General features: G+C 42.1%; 1 protein-coding gene across 5 annotated transcripts in view; it reads left to right on the forward strand.

Annotated features, from left to right (window-relative positions):
- Window positions 1-22,434, forward strand: part of PHEX (phosphate regulating endopeptidase homolog X-linked) — a 140,559-nt gene that overhangs the window by 27,734 nt on the left and 90,391 nt on the right. For all 5 annotated transcript variants that reach the window (XM_038397218.2, XM_038397225.2, XM_038397240.2 and 2 more), the window contains 4 exons: window positions 14,881-14,967; window positions 16,119-16,345; window positions 19,776-19,844; window positions 21,260-21,376. In XM_038397218.2, the coding sequence (XP_038253146.1) occupies window positions 14,881-14,967; window positions 16,119-16,345; window positions 19,776-19,844; window positions 21,260-21,376 (500 nt within the window). The remainder of the gene's footprint in view (window positions 1-14,880; window positions 14,968-16,118; window positions 16,346-19,775; window positions 19,845-21,259; window positions 21,377-22,434) is intronic.

The raw sequence follows: 22,434 nt of genomic DNA on the forward strand, positions 1-22,434 counted from the left end.
CTAATCTGAATTTGTCTGGCTTCTAGCCATTGGTTCTTGTTATGCCTTTCTCTGCTACATTAAAGAGCCCTTTCATAACCAGCATTTTCTCCCAGTGCAGGTACACTGACACACTGTAATCAAGTCATTTCTCAATCTTCTTTTTGAGAACTAAAACTTATTGAGGTCTTTAAGTCTCTCATTCTAAGGCCTTTTTCTCCAGCCCTTAACTCATGTTTGTGGCTCTTTTCTGCACCTTCTCCCACTTTGCAATTTCCTTTTCAAAGTGTGGACACCAGAACTGGATGCAAAATTCAAGTACCAGTAGAGGCAACATGTGGGGGGTGAGGAGGCAGGGTATGTGGGGTCATATGCACCCCCGCCCCCAGATTTTCTGCTTGGCTTATACTAAGCATGCTCAGTAACACTGCTGAAGCCAGCTGCCCTCCCGCCCCACTATTGTCAGGCACAGATCTCCTGAGTATCAGCTTCACCAATACTGTATACAGCGTTAAAATTGCCTCCCTATCCTCCTCACTACTCCCCTTTTTATATGCCCAAGAATCACATTGGCTGTCTTGTGCCACTGCATTGCATTGGGAGACATGTTTTTTTGGAGTCACTGCTTTCTAGGATATGGCATGGTTCTATTAGGTTTTTCTACTGCACCCAGTATTATGGTATCTGAATGCCTTCCAAATGGCATGCTCACACATGTGAGCATTCCTTGGTGAATGGTGAAAAGCATTGTAATACATTTCAACTCATTGTCAAATCTCTCTTTCCAAATATATAATTTTGCTATTTCTTCTTACTGCAAATGTTTGTAAAGGCAGGGGCGGGGTGGGGGAATGAATACAAAACAAAAATATAATTGTCTTTCTTGGGATAATAATCTCTCCCCAGTTGTAACCAGGAAGGTTTTCAGAACTGTTGAAAAATACATTCTTCTTGTATTGTTTTTCTAGTGCATAAAATATACCTAGTTAATCACATGCTTGGTTGATATGTGTTACTGAGAGAGATATTGTATGTGCTAAATAATCAAAAATAGCATAGAATGTATACAGTTTATAGATGGACCATGACTTTGGTAATTTGAATCTATATTTTTATTCTGAGTAAAAATGGAATGCAAACTGATCCATCTTTTCCCAAACCTTGCTGTACTACAGATTCTTTTTCATGCAGTCCAAATTGGGGGTGGGGGGAAGAGATCTCTCATTACTGTAAATAAAACAAGGAGTCTGAAAACCAAAGAGAAGCTGTGTCAGACTGTAGGCTGGAAAATCAACAAGAGCTAGAAATAGCAAGTAAGATTAAAGGTACCAATGTAACCACAAGACTATTCTTAGGCAGCTTTAGAATAGTTTTTTTCTTTTTTAATTTTTTAAAAAGCAAAGCTTAGTTTGTAAAGTGAATTATACTTACTTTTAACAGTAGATGATTGCTATTTACTGTATGGGTAGTAAACCTCAGAAAGTTTGCCTTTTTAGTCTATCATATCCTAAAAGAGCACACTCTGAATGGGTTTAGTAAGAATACTTTTCCCAAGGGAAAGATGCTGCAGCTATTGATTCTGTTTGCCCATCTAATCAGATTTTGTACTGTGCCCATCACACTGAGGTCTGAGTACCTAGAATTCATAGTGTTGAGCACTGTTCCTAATTGTATATTGCTTTATATTACAGTTATCTCCTCAGTGCTTTGGGCACAATCTAGTAAGAGCTATATAAAGTGATTTGATCTGATTCTTAACACCGAGGCAGCTAAAAATAAAAACATTTGCAACTGGAGTCTTTCAGCCTTTAACTCTCTTGACAAAATGAAATGACCCCAAACCAGTTAAACAATTTTGAAAACTCAGAAGGTTTAAGAGACCATGAACACCTTGAACTTACTTCAGAGTACACAGATGTCACTCACTAAATGAGGCAAGTTACAGCATTCCAGAGCTTTGGAGCACAGTTAACAAAAGATATGGACACTTGCCCTATTTATATCTATCTTCACATATAAAATAAATCCTGTGCCCAAGCCACCTGGCACATACTGAAGTGTAGAAACCAGATGATGAGATTGATAGTGAATGTCAAATCCAGTGAAGTCCCTTGGAGAAGAATTTTGAAGTTAATTTGGAATTTTGAAGGAATCTAAAGCAGTGACTAAAGAAAAGGCATAATCTAGTTATAATGGACACTGAAACTAATACTTTATCCACAGAGAGGTTATGAATCAAGTTAGATTTCCTTCATTCTAATCTACCTCACTACCTATCTAGAGTCCTATTCTATGCACATGACCATGGTGTCTAAGACAAAGTGTACTAATGGATTCTGGAATCTGAAGAACCATGAACTATTCTTACTGATTTTTATAATGTGCCTTACAGACATAGAAGACACAATCTCTGTCCTGAAGAGTGTACATCATAACGGCCTCAGAGGTGCTGACCTCTTGAAACAACTAGAGGTGTCAGTGGGAGTTGTGGGTCCTTAATACCTTTCAGGTGTAGGCCCTTAGTTATTTGGCACCTTTTCATGCTGTCATTTAGGAACATCTATCCTTTTACTTCAGTTAGACAGCTGAGGTGGAATCCAAATCCTCTTGAAGTTGATGGTAGTCTTGCCATTGTCTTCAATGGGGCCTGGTTTTCAGTGTTGATACCTATCACTGTTGATACCTACCCACTGTTGATCTCCTCTTCGCAGATACATTGGGTCCCCTCCATCTTGGAAAGTGGAAGATGAAAAACATTCCTTTTCTCTAGAGCATAAGAGAATGCTTACACAAGTGGCTTGCTTCAGGACTCTGGGTCTGAAAGATATCATGAAAGAACCTGCTGTGTCTGGCACATGGTTCTGGTACTGTATGGTCAGGAGATGGACACTGTGCCTTGTGCTTTAGAGATTCTCAGGGTAGAGAAACCCTGTGCTCTTGGGGGCCGATTGTCACCAGCTATGTTTGAGAGTTACGCTGACCACATGTTTCAGAGATGTACAGATTACAGAGATGTTCTAAGCTAATGACAAAGAGATCATTAGAGACACTGATCGGGAGTCATCTTCAACTCCTCCCTCTCTCTTGTCCTGTTCAAATGTTGCTGCTTCTTCATTCATTTCTCCAAATTTCTAATATCCACACTCTTCTTTCTCTTCCAGCACCACAAACACACCATCTCCGATACTGAACACTCTAACTTCCTCCTCGCTAGCCTCCCCAATATCCATATCATCTCCTCTCTAGTCAGTACACTATGCAGTTGCTAAGATTATCTTCCTTGCCCATCATTCTGACCACGACTGCCTCCCTTCTTAAATGGTTATTTATTGTCTTCACCTTCAGGAATATTCTTAATTCTGCACCTCCCTACTTAGCCACCCTTTTGTCATATCATGCTGCCGCCCTGCCTCTGCCACTCCACCAAGGATGCCACCTCAAAAGACCAACTCTTTTGCTGTTTGTCACATAAACATCCCTGTGCTTTTTTCTATTTTACCCCTCATGCATCAGTCTTCCAGAATTCATCCTGAAGGCCACTAGGCCCTCCTCCTTCAAATCCTTCCTTATGTCCTAGCTACATCATGTTTCCTATATTAAAAAAAAATCAGCCAATTATTTTGGCTTGGTTTAGTGGCATTTGGCATCATTGGCTCTGGCTTTGTCAACATATAATAAGAAAAAAATTGCAAATGCATACGTGCTATATAGCATCAGTTGGATTTTGAGAAATGGTCAGTGTTGGCGAAAATCTGTTTCCCTTGACACCAATGGGGCTTTACTATTGATTTCAGTGGGACCAGAATTAAACCAATGCTGAGTGCTTGTGAAAACTCCCACCCCAGATGTACTCTTCACCCTTGCAAGTCACTTCTCTTCTTAGATGACACACTTCTTGGAGTGAGGACCAGGAGTGGCGGAAGTGCCCTAGAAGTGGGGGTGCCACAGGCACCTGAACACTGGCCTGCCCCCCTGAGGCCCAGCCCCACCTCTTCCCCCCCAACCCTCCACCCCAGCACCATCCCTTCCCCGAGGCTCCACGTCCACACAGCCTTTTCCTTCTAAGACTCCGCCCCCCACTCGCTCCTCTCCACCCCCTTTCCTTGTCACTCATCCTTACTGCCAGTAAAAAAAAGAAAAGGGGGGGGGCATAGTCCTCCTGGCCCTCAGTCCTTACCACGGGCACCGGTACGATCTATTGCTATGTATTTGTACATTGCCTAACACAATGGAGCTTTGATCCTGTTAATCAAAATATTAAAATCAGCCATGGTTCGAGTTTAACCTGTATCTCTGATCGAGCATGGTGTGCTCAATTTTTGTTCTTCTTCGTGAACTTTTCATCAAAGCTGGGACATATTGTTCAGCTCTAACTAGTTATCTCATTTTGAGGGTGTTACTCAAGTTTAATTCTTTGCTGGGGAAGGTCACATGATATTTCTTCTGCATTTAGGTGTTCTGAGTGTACCATATATGATCATAACTGGCATTTCACTTAGTTGTTCAGCTGCAGAATTTGTAAGATAAAGAACTTTTTAAAATTTTTTTCCTTTGTCTGTTTGGCTCTGCCAGGCAGAGGTCTGGACTACCATGCTGTTATTGTTAATTTAATCAGTTAGTGGAACCCAACAGTGACCCAACAGTTCTTATTTAGCCATATTATCTGATGCCTAATTCTTTACAAATTTTCCAAGGGAAAATTTTCCTGACTCCAAGCGCTGACTCAAATATTGCTGACTGCTGCTAATACCCAAATTTTGTGAACCCATTTCAAGACAAACTTGGAAGGGTCTGTTCAGCTTGAAAGTTCACCAATAAAAAAGTTAGACGTGAAGGCAGGAAGGGAAGTGGTTGATGATGGTTCTCTCTGCCAATAAGCAGAACACTGGTTTTATTAGGGTTAAGTATTAATTAGTTTGGGGACACACAAAGCCTTAGATACTGCATTAATATTGATGCAGCATGACAATATGAAGGCAATGTCTGTGGAGAGAGCCAAATATACCTGGGTCTCAGCAGGCATAAGGGATGTCAAACTCATTTTGTGTGGAGCCTTTCATTGATGTCCGAAGCATCATGTCAGACACTGAGGCCTTGTCTACACTATGAAATTAGGTCAAATTTCTAGAAGTCGGTTTTGTAGAAAGCATTTTTATACAGTCAATTGTGTGTCCCCACACAAACGCTCTAAGTGCATGTAGTTGGTGGAGCGCGTCCACAGTACCGAGGCAACCGTTGACTTCCAGAGCGTTGCACTGTGGGTAGCTATCCCACAGTTCCCGCAGTCTCTGCCGCCCATTTGAATTCTGGGTAGAAATCCCAATGCCCAATGGGGCTAAAACATTGTTGCGGGTGGTTCTGGGTACATATCGTCAGGCCCCCCTTTCCCTCCCTCCCTCCCTCCGTGAAAGCAACAGCAAACAATTGTTTCGCGCTTTTTTTCCTGGGTTACCTGTGCAGACGCCATACCACGGCAAGCATGGAGCCCGCTCAGCTAACCGTCACCATATGTCTCCTGGGTGCTGGCAGATGTGGTACTGCATTGCTACACAGCAACAGTTTATTGCCTTTTGGCAGCAGACAGTGCAGTATGTCTGGTAGCCATCGTCAATGTATTCCTGGGTGCTCTTTTAACCAACCTCGATGAGGACTGGAGTGCCTGGGCAAAACCTGAGAGTGACTCAGCCAGGTCATTACCCTTTTAAGTTTCGTCTCATGGTGATTCAGTCCTACTGGCAGTCCTACTGCACCGTCTTTTAATGAGCAGCCAGGAGATGACGATGGCCAGCGGTTGTACTGCACAGTCTGCTGCCAGCAAGATGTATAAGATCGATGAAGTGGATCAAAACAAGAAATAGACCAGATTTGTTTTGTATTCATTTTCTCCTCCCTCCCTCCCTCCCTCCCTCCCTCCATGAAATCAACGGCCTGCTAAACCCTGAGTTCTGTTCTTGAGGGGGCTATTCTGGTTCTCGCAAAGCCACCTTCTTTGTTGATTTTAATTCCCTGTAAGCCAACCCCATAAGCCATGTTGTCGATTGCCCTTCCCTCCATCAGAGCAACGGCAAACAATCGTTTTGCGCCCTTTTCCCTGGATTGCAAGAGCAGGACCAGACGCCATAGCAAAGCAAGCCCGTTCAGCTCACCACAGCAGTTATGAGCATTGTAAACACCTCGCGCATTATCGTGCAGTTTATGCAGAACCAGCACCTAAAAAACCAGGCGAGGAGGCAACGGAAGTGTGGTGATGAGGACATGAACACACTTTTCTCTAAAACCGTGTTCCCCCGTAATTTGGAGATCATGGTGTTAATGGGGCAGGCACATGTGTATGGGCACTTCAATGGAACTTTGTGACTTGCTTTCCCCTGCCCTGAAGCACAAGATGAGAGCAGCCCTCACAGTTCACAAGCGAGTGGTAATAGCCCTGTGGAAGCTTGCAACGCCAGACCTCTACTGGTCAGTCAGGAATCAGTTTGGGGTGGGCATATCTACTGTGGGGGTTGCTGTGATGCAAGTAACCAACGCAATCATTGAGCTGCTTCTATCAAAGGTAGTGACTCTGGGAAATGTGCAGGTCATACTAGATGGTTTTGCTACAATGGGATTCCCTAACTGTGGTGGGGCTATAGACGGAATGCATATCCCCATCTTGGGACCGGACCAACAGGGCAGCCAGTACATAAACCACAAGGGGTACTTTTCAACGGTGCTGCAAGCACTGGTGGATCACAAGGGACATTTCACCAACTTCAACGTGGGATGACTGGGAAAGGTTCATGACGCTCGCGTCTTCAGGAGCTCTGGTCTGTTTAGATGGCTGCAGGAAGGGATTTACTTCCCAGACCAGAACATAACTGTTGGGGATGTTGAAATGACTATAGTTATCCTTGGGGACCCACCCTACCCTTAATGCCCTGGCTCGTGAAGCTGTACACAGGCACCCTGGACAGTAGTAAGGAGCTGTTCAATTATAGGCTGAGCAAGTGCAAAATGGTGGTAGAGTGTGCATTTGGACATTTAAAGGGTCACTGGCGCAGTTTACCGACTCGGTTAGACCTCGGTGAAACCAGTATTCTCATTGTTATTGCTGCTTCCTGTGTGCGCCACAATCTCTGTGAGAGTAAGGGGGAGATGTTTATGGTTGGATGGGATGTTGATGCAAATTGCCTGGACACTGAATACATGCAGCCAGACACTAGGGCGGTTAGAAGAGCACAACAGAAGCGCTGCATATCAGAGAAGCTTTGAAAACCAGTTTCATGACTGGCCAGGGTGTGACACTTCTGTTTGTTTCTCCTTGACAAAAACCCGCCCCCTTGAGGGTTGCCTCTAAATTCCCTGTAAGCCACCCACCTTCCCACCTTTGATCACAGCTTGCTTGCAAAGGAAATAAAGTCACTATTGTTTAAAAAAACATGTATTCTTTATTAATTGATTATAAAAATAGGGAGATAACTCACAAGGTAGCCCGGATGGGGTGTGGGAGAAAGGTAGGAGGGAAGGAAAAGGCAACTTTAAAACTTGTTAAATGACAGCCTTCTGTTGCTTGGGCTGTCCATTGGGGTGCAGTGTTTGGGTGCCCGGACCCTGCCTGCCTCCCCCCTGCCCCCGCGTTCTTGGGCATCTAGGTAAGGAGGCTATGGAACTTGGGGAGGAGGGAGGGCGGTTAAGCAGGGGATGCAGCGGCAGTCTGTGATCCTGCTGCCATTCATGAACCTCCACCAGACGCCGGAGCATGTCCGTTTGATCCCGCAGTAGCCCCAGCATTGCCTCATGCCTCCTCTGATCTTCCTGCCGCCACTTCTCCTCATGTTCATCAGCCACTGTCCTGTACTCTGCTATTGTGTCCCTCCACACAGCTCTGTCAGTGCCGGACGACTGCATAAGCTCAGAGAACATTTCATCGCGTGTGCATTTTTTTCGCCGCCTTATCTGAGATAGCCTTTGGGACGGAGGAGGAAGGCTTGAAACATTTGCAGCTGCTGGAGGAAAAAAAGGGAGTGAAGTATTTTAAAAGATACATTTTACAGAACAATGGCTATACTCTTTCATGGTGAACAACACTATTCACATTACATAGCACATGTCATTTTGGTACAAGGTCTCATTTTGCATCTTGTATTGAGTGCCTGCGGCTTTGGTGTTAGAGATCACATACGCAGTGCCAGGCAACAGAATTCGGCTTGCAGGCGGCCATGGTAAGCCATAGTATTTCGGCTTCTGCAACCTTCATAACAACAGCGCCCTCCATTACCATACCAAGCAAAGCCCATTGAGTTGGCCATTTAGTGCTGCAGTTTTCATGTTAACGTGCAGCAGCAGAAATCAAACTAACCCCTCCCCTGATCCAATTCTCTGGAGTGATCGCTTTTCTCCTCCCCCCACAGCCTGGCTGGTATCAGGGAAGATCCCTGCTAGCCAAACGCGAACAGTTCAGCACCAATGGCCCTCCCCCCCACACCATGTGGCTAACTGCGGGGAGGATTTCTTTTCAGCCACAGGCAAACAGCCCAGTAGGAACGGGCACCTCTGAATGTCCCCTTAATTAAATTCCCCTATTTCAGCCAGGATACCATGAACGATATCACTCTCCTGAGGATAACACAGAGAGATAAAGAACAGATGTTGCTTGAATGCCAGCAAACACCGGGAACATACGCTGCCAGGCTTTGTCATGCAATGATACCAGATTACTTGCTACTAGCATGGCGTGGTAAAGTGTCCTACCATGGAGTATGGAATAAGGCTGCTCTCCCCAGAAACCTTCTGCAAAGGCTTTTAGAGTACCTCCAGGAGAGCTTCATGGAGATGTCCCTGGAGGATTTCCACTCCATCCCAGACACATTAACAGACTTTTCCCGTAACTGTACTGGCCATGAATGCATCCCAAGTCCTCAGGACTACTTAATCATTAAAAAATGCTTGCTTTTATAATGTGTATTATATTTAAAAAGGTACACTCACCAGAGGTCCCTTCTCTGGCTTTGTTGAGTTGGGAGGGTATTTCAGTCAGGGTGATAAAAAGATCCTGGCTGTCGGGGAGAATGGTGTTCTGTGTGCTCTCCCCAAGCTCGTTGTCCTCCTCCTCATCTTCCCCATCTGCAAAATCCTCAGGCATGGCGGAGAGTACCCCATCATCAGAGTCCACGGACAGGGGTGGGGTAGTGGTGGCGGCCCCCCCTAGAATTGCACACAGCTCAGCGTAGAAGCGGTATGTGTGGGGCTCTGTCCCGGAGCATCCATTTGATTCTTTGGTTTTCTGGTACGCTCGTCTGAGCTCCTTAAGTTTCACGCAGCACTGTGTTGCGTCCCTGATGTAGCCTCTGTCCCTCATGGCCTTGGAGATTTTTTGAAATGTTTTGGCATTTTGTCTTTTGGAACATAGTTCTGATAGCACGGATTCCTCTCCCCACACAGTGATCCGATCCAGTACCTCCTATTCGGTTCATGCTGGAGCTCTTTTTCGATTCTGGGACTGCATGGTCACCTGTGCTGATGAGCTCGCCTGGCCAAACAGGAAATGAGATTCAAAATTTCTCGGGGCTTTTCCTGTACACATGGCCAGTGCATCCGAGTTCAGAGTGGTGTTCAGAGCGATCACAATGGTGCACTGTGGGATAGCTCCCTGAGGCCAATACCTTCGAATTACGTCCACACTTACCCTAATTTGAAACGGTGATGTTGATTTCAGCGCTAATCCCCTCATTGGGGAGGAGTACAGATATTGGTTTTAAGAACCCTTTATGTTGAAAAAAATGTCTTCGTTGTGTGGAGGGGTGCAGGGTTAATTCGGATTTAACGCTGCTAAATCTGACATAAACTCGTAGTGTAGACCAGGCCCGAGACATAGTCAGCAGTTGCTTTGTCCACAGAAAACCCACCAGTGTCAGTTTGAATGCCATGCACAGGCCAACTTTTACTTTGAGCTAGACTGTGGTGTCGCATGGGTATAACTAGGAGAAGAAACCGTGTCAAGGACTCCATAAGATTAGCTTTTGGTTAGTAAAGTTAATTGTTCCATTCAGAAATATTCCTCCAAATATACCAAATAGTTCCTCTTCTATCTTCGGAGATCTCCAAAGATCCTGCACGCCCTCCCCACTTTCACTTGCTTTCTTGTGTCACAAATCCATGCACAATAGTAATCCTTCCCCTGGCTTTTCCTGAGGTGCTACTGCAGTTTCTGTCTTGAAGCAAGGAATGAATGAACCAAGGGATGTCCCTTTCTCCATAAACTGAGCATATTGGTGTCGGCAGCCTCAGCCCTGTTGGCATGTGGAGTGTGGGACCAGTCTTATCTCTACAGCTATAAACATAGTTGGCCAGATTTTAAGAAGTGCTTAGCTCCCATCTAGCATCAAAATAAATGGCCTCGTTTTCAAAAGAACTCAGCTTGGTGGGTGCTGAACTCTTGAGAGAATCTGGCCAAAGATGTTGCAATGGCAGCTGCTGGTTGCTGAGCATCTCTAACAATCTAGACCTTGGCTAGGTGCCTAAATGAGAGTTGAACATTTCTGAAAATCTGGCCCCAGTTGTTAGTGCTGAGCACTTGAAAATTGGACCCTGGTCTCCCTTGAAAATTTGGCCTATATGTGTCTGTTTCTCCACTACTTGGGTCTCCCACCACACTCTGTTTTCCTTACACAATAATAGTAATAATAATTAATAATAAAAAGCTTTAAGACTAATAAGACTCAAAGAGCAACAATGTACTCTGAATGATTTTTATTTTAGTTTATGGAATACAACAAGAAGAAAGAGGAAATGTAAAGTTTCTAGCACAGCATGTGTCTCCTCTGTAGCAGGCTGCAGCAATTCATAGAACAAAATGACTGTCAAAATCTGTGTAACGCTGACAGACCCTGGTTGTCAGCAGGTGAGATCGAACCTGGGGCCTCTGGAGCTTAATGCATGTACCTCTACCACATGAGCTAAAAGCCACTATTAGCTCAGGCTGTAAATCAATCAGTCTATCTCTATCTCTCTCTTCGTGCCCCCACCCTACACTAAATGGGACACAACACCTCACCCAGTAGGTGTGTGGGTTACATATGCACTAGGAAAATTCTCAGAAATGTAAATGTGCAGCATGCAAGAAACTAAAGCAGCAGTTTCATAGCTTGAAGCACTACATTCCCTTCTCTTTTTGTGGTGCTAGCCTCCTTGCCTTCGTTTATTGCATATATCAGTGTCTCACTATTCCTGCTTCCTTTATTAGTTTCACACCCTTCCCCTGTATTTCAGAACCCTCCATCCCATAGTAATATCAGTGTCATTTCTCCTTTTTGTTAATTTTAACCTCTCCAACCCTCCTCTTAGGTCTCTACTTCTTTTATCAGTTTTACCCCCTCACTTCCTCCATGTCTCAGACCCCCTTTTCTCGTCACTTTCAACAACCTTGGGAATCAAATTATCAGTAGTGGCTAGCAGCAGGCTGGATTACACATGAACTCTGATAGTGACACGTAGACCAGGCACTAGTGGGTTTAGGTTATATTGGCAAGTAACCAAGAGAAGAGGAAGCATGCCCATGTTAAAGAGAACAGGAGACAATACGGAATGGTATTGTGCATCTCCACAGCTTCAGATGGCACATTCTTTGATTAGATGGACTGTGCAGAGTCTAAAAGTTTTGAAATTAGTTGTGTTTTCATACAGTAAATTTGTTGTTATGATTTATTTTTTGAAAGGGATCCTTGGAGGGCTAACCCTCTCTTTAGGGATAAAAGGAAGCTATGTTTTCACAAACCGAAATACGAAGATAAAACACGCACACGAGTAATATTAAAAAATCTGTATTAAAAGAACATTATTTAGGTTGCGAAGTCAAGCACTTGAAAGGCAGGAGATGCCAGGCTTACAGTTGCCTGTGCTGCCTTACTTCTGCCCCCTTGTACATCCTGTGCACTGAATGAAGCAAGCATCTTGTGGAAAAAGTAATAGAGGACTATGTAATTTTCTAGGGTGTTTTAAAAGGAAAAAGGTTCTATCATGTGTGACTGTAACCATCCCTCTGCCATCATCATAGTTTTGACTCTGAACCGTTAACACTGCGGTACAAATTGCAGCCACTGGATCTTCAGGACTAACTACATGGGCTGTAAGCAGCAGAAGGCTGTTATCCCAGAAGGTGGACCATTGGGTGTAGGTGCTAGGTTGTGAAGGAGGATCCCAGCCTGGCTTGGCTCTCTTCCCTCTTTCTGTAGCCCCCCACTAGGAATTGGCATAGCTCCTGCCCCACTTGGTGCCCACAGAGGGTGGGATGGACTATGTGGTGGGTTCGGACGGTGGTTAATCTTGTGCGTAGTTTCTCTGTTTTGCTTCCTATTCCCCACCTTTGGAAGTTAGAGGAGCTGCAACTCCATCTCCTCAGAGGGACAGGGGGATGGCTGCTAGGGAACAGGTGTTCAACCTAAGTAGAGAGGTTTCAGTGTGGGGTGGTGAAACCTTGCTCCATGTTGGAACTCTCAGAAGAGGGCTGAGGCCACTGGGCCCATGTGCCTGGTCTGGGGATGGGGGGACCCTTGCGTAGCCCACTACAGCTGCTCTGGCTCCCAGATATTCCTGTTGCTGCTACTTTGGTGCCGACATGAGCTTGGCCTTAGAATTTTTGCGTGCAGTTATTATTCTGGCAATCTGCCAACATTTTTCCTGAGGAACACAAGCAAGAGAAGAGAAATGGGAATTTTTAACAGTTTATTATACCTCAGCAAAAAATGAACAGAATTTCTTGAGACAATGAAAAAGCGCTTCTTTAGCCCGAGCACGTTCCACCTGCCCAACATCAAAGGCCTGCTGCAAACAATGGTGTGAGAGTTTCTCACAGGAGTGGTTGCAAGAATCCTTCGTATGGCTAAATATAGAGGTTGCTACCAGCTCCTCCTATAATATGTGTGTACGTAGATATAGATATAAAGAGACCCATTCCTCCTCCTCTTTCCTCACTCTTCCTCAAGTATGTGGTAGCAAAGAGAATTTTAGTACTTGAAAGTTTTCACACATGGCAGTTTAAATAGAAGGATGTCCAAATTGTTCATTTGAATATTCGCATTAGCACCTCAGTATATTAAAAGCAGAGAGGGAGAGGCCTGAACCAGAACACCAGATTAGAATCCTCTTAAACTAAGGGGCAGTTTGGATCCAAATCTGAACTTTGAGGCTAGGTCACATGTCTGCTGTAAAGAGTGTTTATACCCAGAAGAACTAATTTGAGGATCAAAATGCAGGATTTAACCATCTTGTTAAGATTCCCATTTTTGAAAACTGAGCTTCTCATATTTCACAGACTGAATCCAGCATATTCTTTGCAAAATTTTTATTTTTTTCTAAGCAAATTGGAAGTGTCTTGCTCTCTGTCATTCTTTGGTGTAATGTAATGAGAGTTACAGCTGCTTCCTGTAGTAAGTGTAAAAAAAAAAAAAAAAGTTATTCTGTGGAAAGCACCGGGTCTGATTTTAATAGGATTTTATGTTAGTGTAGTTCTAGAGTTGGTTTTATTTTATTTTAGCTTATGGTCTTCCCCTCTTCCTCCTCCTCCTCTTTAGCTATCCAACGTTGTTAGCTTCCAATTTTCATGACTGTTGCAACTCTCTGGCAAGAAACAGAAATGATTGCATTGGCTTTAGTAGCAGGCTATTTTTCACTTTTAGATTTATTGAGATCTGAATCACAGTTTCCTTTAAAATTTCATATTTAAAGCTTGGATGGATCTGATAATCCTGTTTAAAAAATAAAGTGATTGAGCTACTTCCATGGAGAACTTTGCTCATGAGCCTTCTGGTAGAGATATGTTCGTGACTGTGTTTATGAAGCTCAGAAATATTGATAAGATTGAGATTTGAAATAAAATCTATCAGGAATTGTGCCCTGCAGTAGACTGGGGGAGATTATCTGAAACTAAAATAGCATTATCATGTTAAAAATGTCTTTAAAAACCAACCAACCAATTTTGTTGTTGTTCTGTTATTTTTGGTATTTATTCCGTTATAATAAGACAATTTTAGCCACTCAAAACTGATGACAGCCACACTGTTGTCAAGGTATTAATACAGAACTTCACCTGCAGTACTCTGCTACATCATGCATTAGTGTAGCTGGCAGGAGAATTTTTGTTGTCTTCTGCAATTTTTTTCTGTGTGTAGATTTTTGCTCCTCAAATGGGTAGATGTGAGTCATATTTGTAATATTCTTTATGGCAGATCCTTCAAGGTGCTGAGTGCTTCCTGCAAAATGCTTAGTTCCTTAAGCACTTACTGAAGACAGTGACCATTATGGGCACTCATCCTCATAGTCTCTAGTACTGTCCCTGGTAGAGAGAAAGCTACCCCATTCCTTCAGCATGGAATTGACTGTCATCGCCAAGCTTCACTCTTGTGCCCTTCCTATATGAGACAACAATGGGGACAATGGTATGGTAAATTATTGGAAAAGGCAGTGGCCAAAAAATGAAAAGGTGGCCCTGGTAATAGTGGTATAGGACAGAATTGGCCCTGGAATGAAAAGACTTGTTCAGCTGCTTGCAAGCTCTATCCTCCCCGACCCTGCCTTAAAAGACAAAGGATGAGCTTATTGTGCAATGATTTTCATTTCATAATGCAGTTTTTAAAAAATTGTACCTTAAAGCTTGGGTTTTAAAGTCATATGAAAGTCTCCTCCTTATTGGCTCTCTCTCCTCCCAACTCTTTAGAGTAACTCAGTTTAAGTACCCTGGAAGGGGTAAGGTTTGAGACAACCCAGCCAGGATTTAAAACTATTGTTTTGAGGAGATGAGTGGTATTTAGACCATGAAGTCATCCCACAATGATACATTTTCCAACTAGAGGCATGATTTAAAAACCAAACCAAACCCTGCATTTTCCAAGGCCTGGGAGAAACTTATTTTACTGTGTATGTTCACAGCACTGCTACAGAAACCTATCAGCAAGAGACGGGACAGTGAAGCTGTACAGAAAGCCAAAATCCTTTACTCATCATGTATGAATGAGAGTAAGTAACTTGATTTTGTCTGGGGGCATGGGAGGGCTGTATATTACCCGTATTAGGCTCTGCCATGCTAACAGAAGAAAGCAGTAAAAGCTTAGGCCTAGTCCCTGCAGTTGTACCTATGCAGGCTGACATTTGTACTCACTGAACTCGGTGAAGCTCCAAGCAAATGCAAAGATCCACTCACAGGGATCCAGTTACAAGTTCAGTGTCTTATTTTGTCGGTAAAGTCAGGCAATGTGCCTCTGAATATACAAAGGCACAAGATACTATATTTATGCAGTTTGAATCTCTTGAGTCAGTTCCTTGTGGGGTGTGGGGGATCAAACCTGGTAGACTTGGTTCCTCAACGTGTTCCTCTGTCGTTCTCTCAGAATTTTTTTTTAGAATTTGTTCACCCCCCATTTTATGGAGTATTTCTTTTTTGATGCTCCAACATGCTGTGAAGCTGACTGACAAAATGTGTTTTCTGTTGCACACTCCATTGTATTCTCTCTCTGGCCACTCCCATTCCCTCTCAATTTTGTTTGCAAATAGCAAGTATTCCTCTGACCCAGTCAAACTCCTATGCCAGTTGTTGAGCAGTCTCCAGCGGGATTTTGTCACTGCATGTTATTTCATTTCCTGTTAGACCACAACCATTATTTAAAAGGCAAGTGTAGTTTTTCATCCCATTTTCTTAAACAACAAATGACATTTCTATCAGTCTTTGGGTTTTCCACAGAGTTGGTCACTGTAGTACCTAAGCCGATTCTTACTTTATATTTTAAATCTGACCTAGATCATCACTGTGTATTATTTATCTGAAACATTTCTTCCATTGGCTATGATGAACATACTGGAGAATTAGAGTATAGAGAGGTTTACATTCCAAGGATAGGCACAGAGCAGCTGAATGCAATGCAAGTTTCTCCTTGCCCAGGTTATCAATGCTTGATTTGGATAAACTGTGATAAAGGAGTCGTATACTCTTATTTTCAGAGGCATTTTTTCAGCAAAAGACCACCCCAGGCATTAAGTTTGAGCTATTCTGTTTAGTCTTGCCTAGAAATTGATCAGTCTATAAACATTTCTATCTCATTGGCATGACTTTATACCCACTACTGGATTTGGATTGTCTGAAACTTAACTGTTGGTACATCTTGCCATTTAAGATAAAATTGAAAAAGTTGATGCAAAGCCACTATTAAATATACTGAAGAATTCACTGTTCCGTTGGCCTGTGCTGGAATCTAATATTGGACCTGAAGGACAATGGTCAGAAAGGAAGTTCAACATGCTCCAGACCCTTGCAACTTTTCGTGGCCAGTATAGTAACTCGGTCTTCATCCGTTTGTATGTGGCTCCTGATGACAAAACCTCCAATAAACACATCTTAAAGGTACAGTATAACATTTCTAATATGCTACTTGTCATAGCTATGTGATCCATTTAAAAAAATAAGTTCAATACTGTGCTAATTTAAGTTCAGCTGTAGCCCGTTAGTACCCAGTGGCTTGCATATATACATGATCACCCATATATGGGAATTTAGAAGCCACTAGGTACCAAATGCTACACTATCACAGGTAAAAAACTTGTGTAGCTAGGATATTTTATTCCTAAATAAGGCAGCATTGTGAGTAAAATACATTCCTGATGAATCAATATCCAAGATCAATGTGGATATGCAAATGAGGTCAGAATCTGATTCTTGCTGGTTTTTGTGTCCTAAATATGAAGCATCAGTTGTATGATGAGGAATTTTTTTTCTGTGAAGATAAAAGATGGTGTATCATTTGCAAGTATTACAAATTTGGGATTTTCCACTTTGTTAGACACTTAATTGGTGGCACTAATATGTTGTCTTATATTGATATGTCATCATTCATTTCATATGATCCCCAAACTCATTCATGCTTTAAATACAGGAGTCACTTAACCTTTCAGTGAAATGCAATCACTTCTGCAGCGTAACATGACTGCAGGTTAGTAGTGCATGCTAACACTACACAACAATTTAGGGCAGCAAATGATTTAAAATGTTACCTAGCTGTATCCTATTGAAACTTCAGAGGGAATTTAGGGAGGCAGGTTGTCACCAGGACAGGTAGAATTTAGGTAGGCAGGTTGTCAACTGGGTTAACATGTGAGACTTGGTCCAAATTTTTGTTGCTTTTTAAGGAGAGAAAAAAACAACCCTAAACTATATGACCCAACCCACCAGTTACCAGCAATGAGATTGTATGTCTGTGCTAAAGAGAGTTAAAGGCAAAGTGGAAAGTGACCAGTCACAACAGTGAAATAAAATGGGTGATCCTTATATAAAAGTTGCCTTCTGGGCACTACATAGATTGCATAGGGATATTGTGGAACTTAACTTTTCTGATACTAGATTTGTTATTGATTTTGGGTCACAGTTTTCAAAAACAGGTCAGGGATATGCAACTGACATACATTTTTATATTTCTAACATTCCCTTAAAGAGATTCTTTCCATTACTCATTGAGTCAATAGTAAATCAAGTTAACGAGCGAGCCACTTCCTTGTTTTCATTAGTGGATTCCCATGTACAGACTACTTGAATGATGTTCAGATCCTGGCAGGAATATTTTGGCCAAAGGTCTTTTTCTAATGGGTAAAAGACTAGAATCAGTATAGGAAGTATTTTCCAAGAAGCTATTTAGGTAACCCAGCTCACCCACATAAATTGTTGGTTGGGACAGATCCTTTTGCTAGTCTCCTAGTGATGGATTATACCTACTAGTGTATCCACTGAATCTGAATAGTAGTATTTAAGTACATAAGTAACTGAACAACTGCACATTCTGAATGACTGCTCATTGCTAATTTGATTAGAAGCTCGATTTGCAGAGTGCCTCTGCCAATATTCTGCTTAGTAACTAAATGTTTTAATTAATTCCCAGGAGGGTAGAGGTGTAATGAAGTATTTAAATCTATTTACCATAAGAGAGAGATTTTAACATTCTTAGGCTTTCTCTTTCAGTATAACAGGTTCATGAGCAATGTGGTTCAGATTAAAAAAAAAAAACTACTCAAAATCCAACCTGAACCTTTTTCTGAGGGCTAAAGAAATTGGTTAGCTTCCCTTTGCTTTTGGTGTTTCTCACATCTTTGCACTTCTTGGTTTCAACTAGAATATATTTCCAGTCCTAGAGCAGCCAAGTATAAAAAAATTTGGAAGAAATTCTGTTCTTCCAAGACCTCAAACCTGATTTCTAGACCAAAAAGGTTTGGCTAAGTTCAGATAAGCATTTAAATCATTGGATGATTACTTAAAACAAGCAAAATCATCAAAGGTCCACTATTGCTGTTGTAGATACCTTCTTTTCACTTGGACATGTTGAGAAATAGTACAGTGATATTGTTTATCAGAAATCATAAAGCTGTTGAGTATCATTGCTGTGTGCTTTTAAACAACTAGAGGAGTCTTTCTAAGTTCCACTTGAGGGAGTGATTTCTATGAATAATTTGTATTATTCTGTATAAGATATGTTACAAACGCTTTCAAATAGCCGGTGACATAGAAATGACACTCCAGTTGTTTTTATTTATTTCAAATTCTAAAAAAAATTCACCTATTTAAACCTCCCACCAAATTTAATAAATATAAATATGATATATTGATATTATTTGTTTCTTTGTTTCTAAAAATGTGCCTGTGTAAAACTATATATGTACATCTAATGTTTGTTCATTGTTCAGCACATCATATTTTTAAAAAACAAAATTCTCTAGAGTAGTAATCTTGCAGCAACCACACTGCTCTTGGTGGCCTCATCAATATATTATTCAGTGTTTTTGAAGTTGATTGTGCCTTCAGAATGGGCGTCCGTACCTCAGTGTAACATGAGCCAATGGAGTGCTTTGGGAAAAATGAGAGTTTTCAGAAGTAATTTAAAAAAAAATTGACTTCAGAGGGCGTTTACCTGATGAAGGACTTGCAGCAATATGGAAATATCCTGGCATGATTATTTTATCCTGCAGAACAAATATAAATCAGTGTGAACCCTAAACGTGCTCTATAACATCTCTCTGAAAGGTTTCAGCACCATCTTTTCAACAGTAGGACAATCTGATTTATATTGCAGGTGGTGGTTTGTTTATTTCTTGGGGCTTCTAAAGCTTTATTGAATATGATGGAGTTGAGGTCAGTCCGAGTATGGTTAATGCCATGCAGTGCACTTTGAAGTTTTCTGCCTGTGAGAGTTCCTGTGGGATCTGTCAGTGTTGCACAACTGATTGTACGTTAGTGTTATAGGACAGCGTAACAGGGCAGCATGCCCCTTTAAAGGTCAGGGGAGCCGGGGAGCAGCCTGTCTGAAGAAGAGCCCAGCAGGCAGGTGCTGGGAATCATCTTCCCAGCTAGACAACGTTTACTGATTGGGGCTAATGGATCCGAGTCAGGGGATATTACTGAGGGCCCCAGCCTCATGAGTCTGGTTGGAACCAGGAGAAGGCTTGGAATGCACACTCTGGCTGCAATAGATGGCTGCAAGAGAGCTGGAAAGTCCTACGGACCACCCTACGCTGGGCTAAGGTCAGTGCCTTAAGCTCTTGCAGGCCAGAGAGCCCCACAATCTTAGCTGAAGAACACGTTACAGTTTTTTTGTGTTAGAGTCCTGAAGAGCTGGACTCTTGGGGATGGCCAGTTGTTTATCCCAAGCTGGTAATCAGATCCACTAGCCTCTATATCACCTATTCTAACCACCAGAAAAATACCATTCCTATTGGTGGCTGTTAATTGTGTGTATGTGTGTAATAGAGACTATATAAGGAGTATTGTATACTTTTCCTGTTTATTTTAACAGCTGGACCAAGCAACCCTGTCTCTAACAGCACGGGAAGATTACCTTGATAATACCACAGAAGCTAAATCTGTAAGTATTAGTAATTTGGGCTTTGATAAATTGTTTTCCCACTATGAATTTTTTCTTTTTAGCTGAGCTCCAAATTGAGATTGGGCTCTGTGGTTTGCTATTTATGCTTGTTTATACTACAGTTAATTGCACGTCTCTTGTTCTCATCCAGAGTATTCTTCATTTTAGAAAAAAATATAAAAAAAAATTCAGCTCTGCTTTTCCTCTGAACCAAACCAGAACCTTGTAGTAAGTTTTGGCTTGGTTCAATTAAACCATGTAGAATGGTCTAATGTCTTTAAGCACCAACACTGTATTAAGTTCTGGTATTTTAGATCATTATTGTCAAATACGTTTAGATGTATTTAATCCCAGAATGAGGAGGCCCTCAACAGGTTCCAAGATCTTCAGTTTCTTTTCTTCCTATGGCCCCTTCCAAATCTCTTCATGCTCACAGTTGAGTAGGGATTGCAAGGTCCAAAAGTGTTCAGTGATTATTTAGTACTTGCAACACCTTTTCCCCTAAGCATGATGGAAAATTATGCAATGTCTAGCACTTGTAGCTCCAGACTCAACAAATATATCCCCACAATCTTCATGGGGCTGTAGCGATTGCCCTCATCCAAGTTGTGACCCTTTTCCTTCCCCCTCCCAGCTCTCAGGGGAGCTAGTGAGTTGTCCAGTGGCATCCCTCTGGCCAGGTGGTGTCTCTCCAGTGAACTACGTCTACCAGAAGGTGAAATATGTAGTTAATTGGAGTATAATTTTATTCCTGTCTTGAATGCTGGCCAATAAGATTCTACCAGATGCCCTCCAAGACATCAGAGGTATCTAGGACATCCAAAAGATCAGTGCAAGACTGGAGGAGGGGAGTGAGTTGTTGCAGAGAGATCATTCTAGGAATGTATTTTCTATATAAATATACATACCAATTCCTTTGTAAAGGCTTGTCTATACACAGACTTAGTGCATGGCAAGCAGGGGTGTAAATCTACAGCACACTATCTTACCATGAACTGGCCAAGTGGACCCAGCTACGGCACGCTGTTTGATACAGTAGTAGGTCAAAGCACCATAGTGAACTTCTAGTCTACATGGCCGTTAGTGCATGGCATGCTAGTGTGCTGTAGATTTACAGCTTGGTTTGGTGTATACTAACTCTCTGAGCTCTAACATCTGTAGGTATGTCTCAATCCAACACCATTTGGTATGTTTTGAAAGCTATATTCAGTGAACCACAAGAGGTATCCTGTCAGCACAGTACCTGTTATGGAGTTATTTCCCCGGTTCTCCTGTGGTGGAATCAAACCAGTCTCACAAAATGCTTATCTTCCACTTGAAACAATGATTTAAAAATGCAGAATACTTTTCTTTTGACTACTACAGCCACCCTCAGACGTAACTGCAATGCTCATTTCATTCTTCTTTCTCTTCAGTACAGAGACGCCTTTTTGCAGTTCATGATTGATACTGCAGTGCTTTTGGGTGCTAATGCCTCACGGGCAGAGTCTGATATGAAGTTAGTTCTGAAACTGGAAATTAAAATAGCTGAGGTTAGTAATTTTCTTATGTGTAATTGTAACTAACTGCTAAAATAATGCATGAATTGAAACAATACTATATTAGTCATTTTCCTTTGTGCAATTATTTTATATTAATATACTTTGTAACATTTCTTGAAAGGTGAAGTGGAGGGGTAGAAACAGTAGTGAAAATATGAAAAAGAAAAGCCCAAAGCAAGCCTTTTGCATTAGTTAACTGTTAACTCGGAAATCTGTTCTGAAATAACCAACCATAGGAGTATAGTCCATCCTTTAAATCTGCAAAATAATTATTAGTTTGAGTTTTGATGTAGGCTATTTTAGTTAGAGGTGTCCCCTGTAGTGCAATCAGCTGGGCAATGTATTATCATTAACATATGCTTGTGAGGAAAGTTGAAGTAATTGTCGAAGTAATACCATTTAAGTATTATTACAAACAGTTTTACGTCTAGCTTTCCTGTTGAAATATTTTGTTGTCTTTTAGAACATTATGGCCACCTGAATTATGTGGGCTCTTGTTTGTTCAATTACATAATGATGTGTTTAGTCAATCAATATTCCATTTGTATCTGCGTGAAAAATGAGGCCATGGGAGGAAAATGGATCCCTCCTGACTCCTATAGAATTTATACTTGCTTTTTACCCATAAAACTCCTAGAACTCTGGGAACTTTTTGGAGGCAAAGGCAACATTTGTGGTGGCCCTGTGCTTCTTGCCCCCTGACCCACAAGCCAGCATGGCTCATGCAGGGACTTTGCTCCCCGGCGTTGCACATCCTGCTAGCATTCCGGTGAACTCCTTTGGTCAGGGTTCCTGTGAACTCCTTTGAGCAGGAACGGTTTTGTTCAGTGGTGACGAACTGTTATAAATTAGGGCTGCCCCATCAACATTAATGTACATGGAGTTCATGGTTTCTGGACAATGCCGTGGAGAGCAGCCATCCATCCATCCCATCACCTCCTAACATATGGAACCTGAAACCTATTGGAGAAACTTGTTGGGGAAGTATAGTGAGTAGCCTGCTATAAAGCCAGCCCTCTCCCCTTTCACACACAAACACTATTAGTCTT

The sequence above is a fragment of the Dermochelys coriacea genome, chromosome 1, assembly GCF_009764565.3.
Source record: "Dermochelys coriacea isolate rDerCor1 chromosome 1, rDerCor1.pri.v4, whole genome shotgun sequence".
NCBI lineage: Eukaryota > Metazoa > Chordata > Testudines > Dermochelyidae > Dermochelys > Dermochelys coriacea.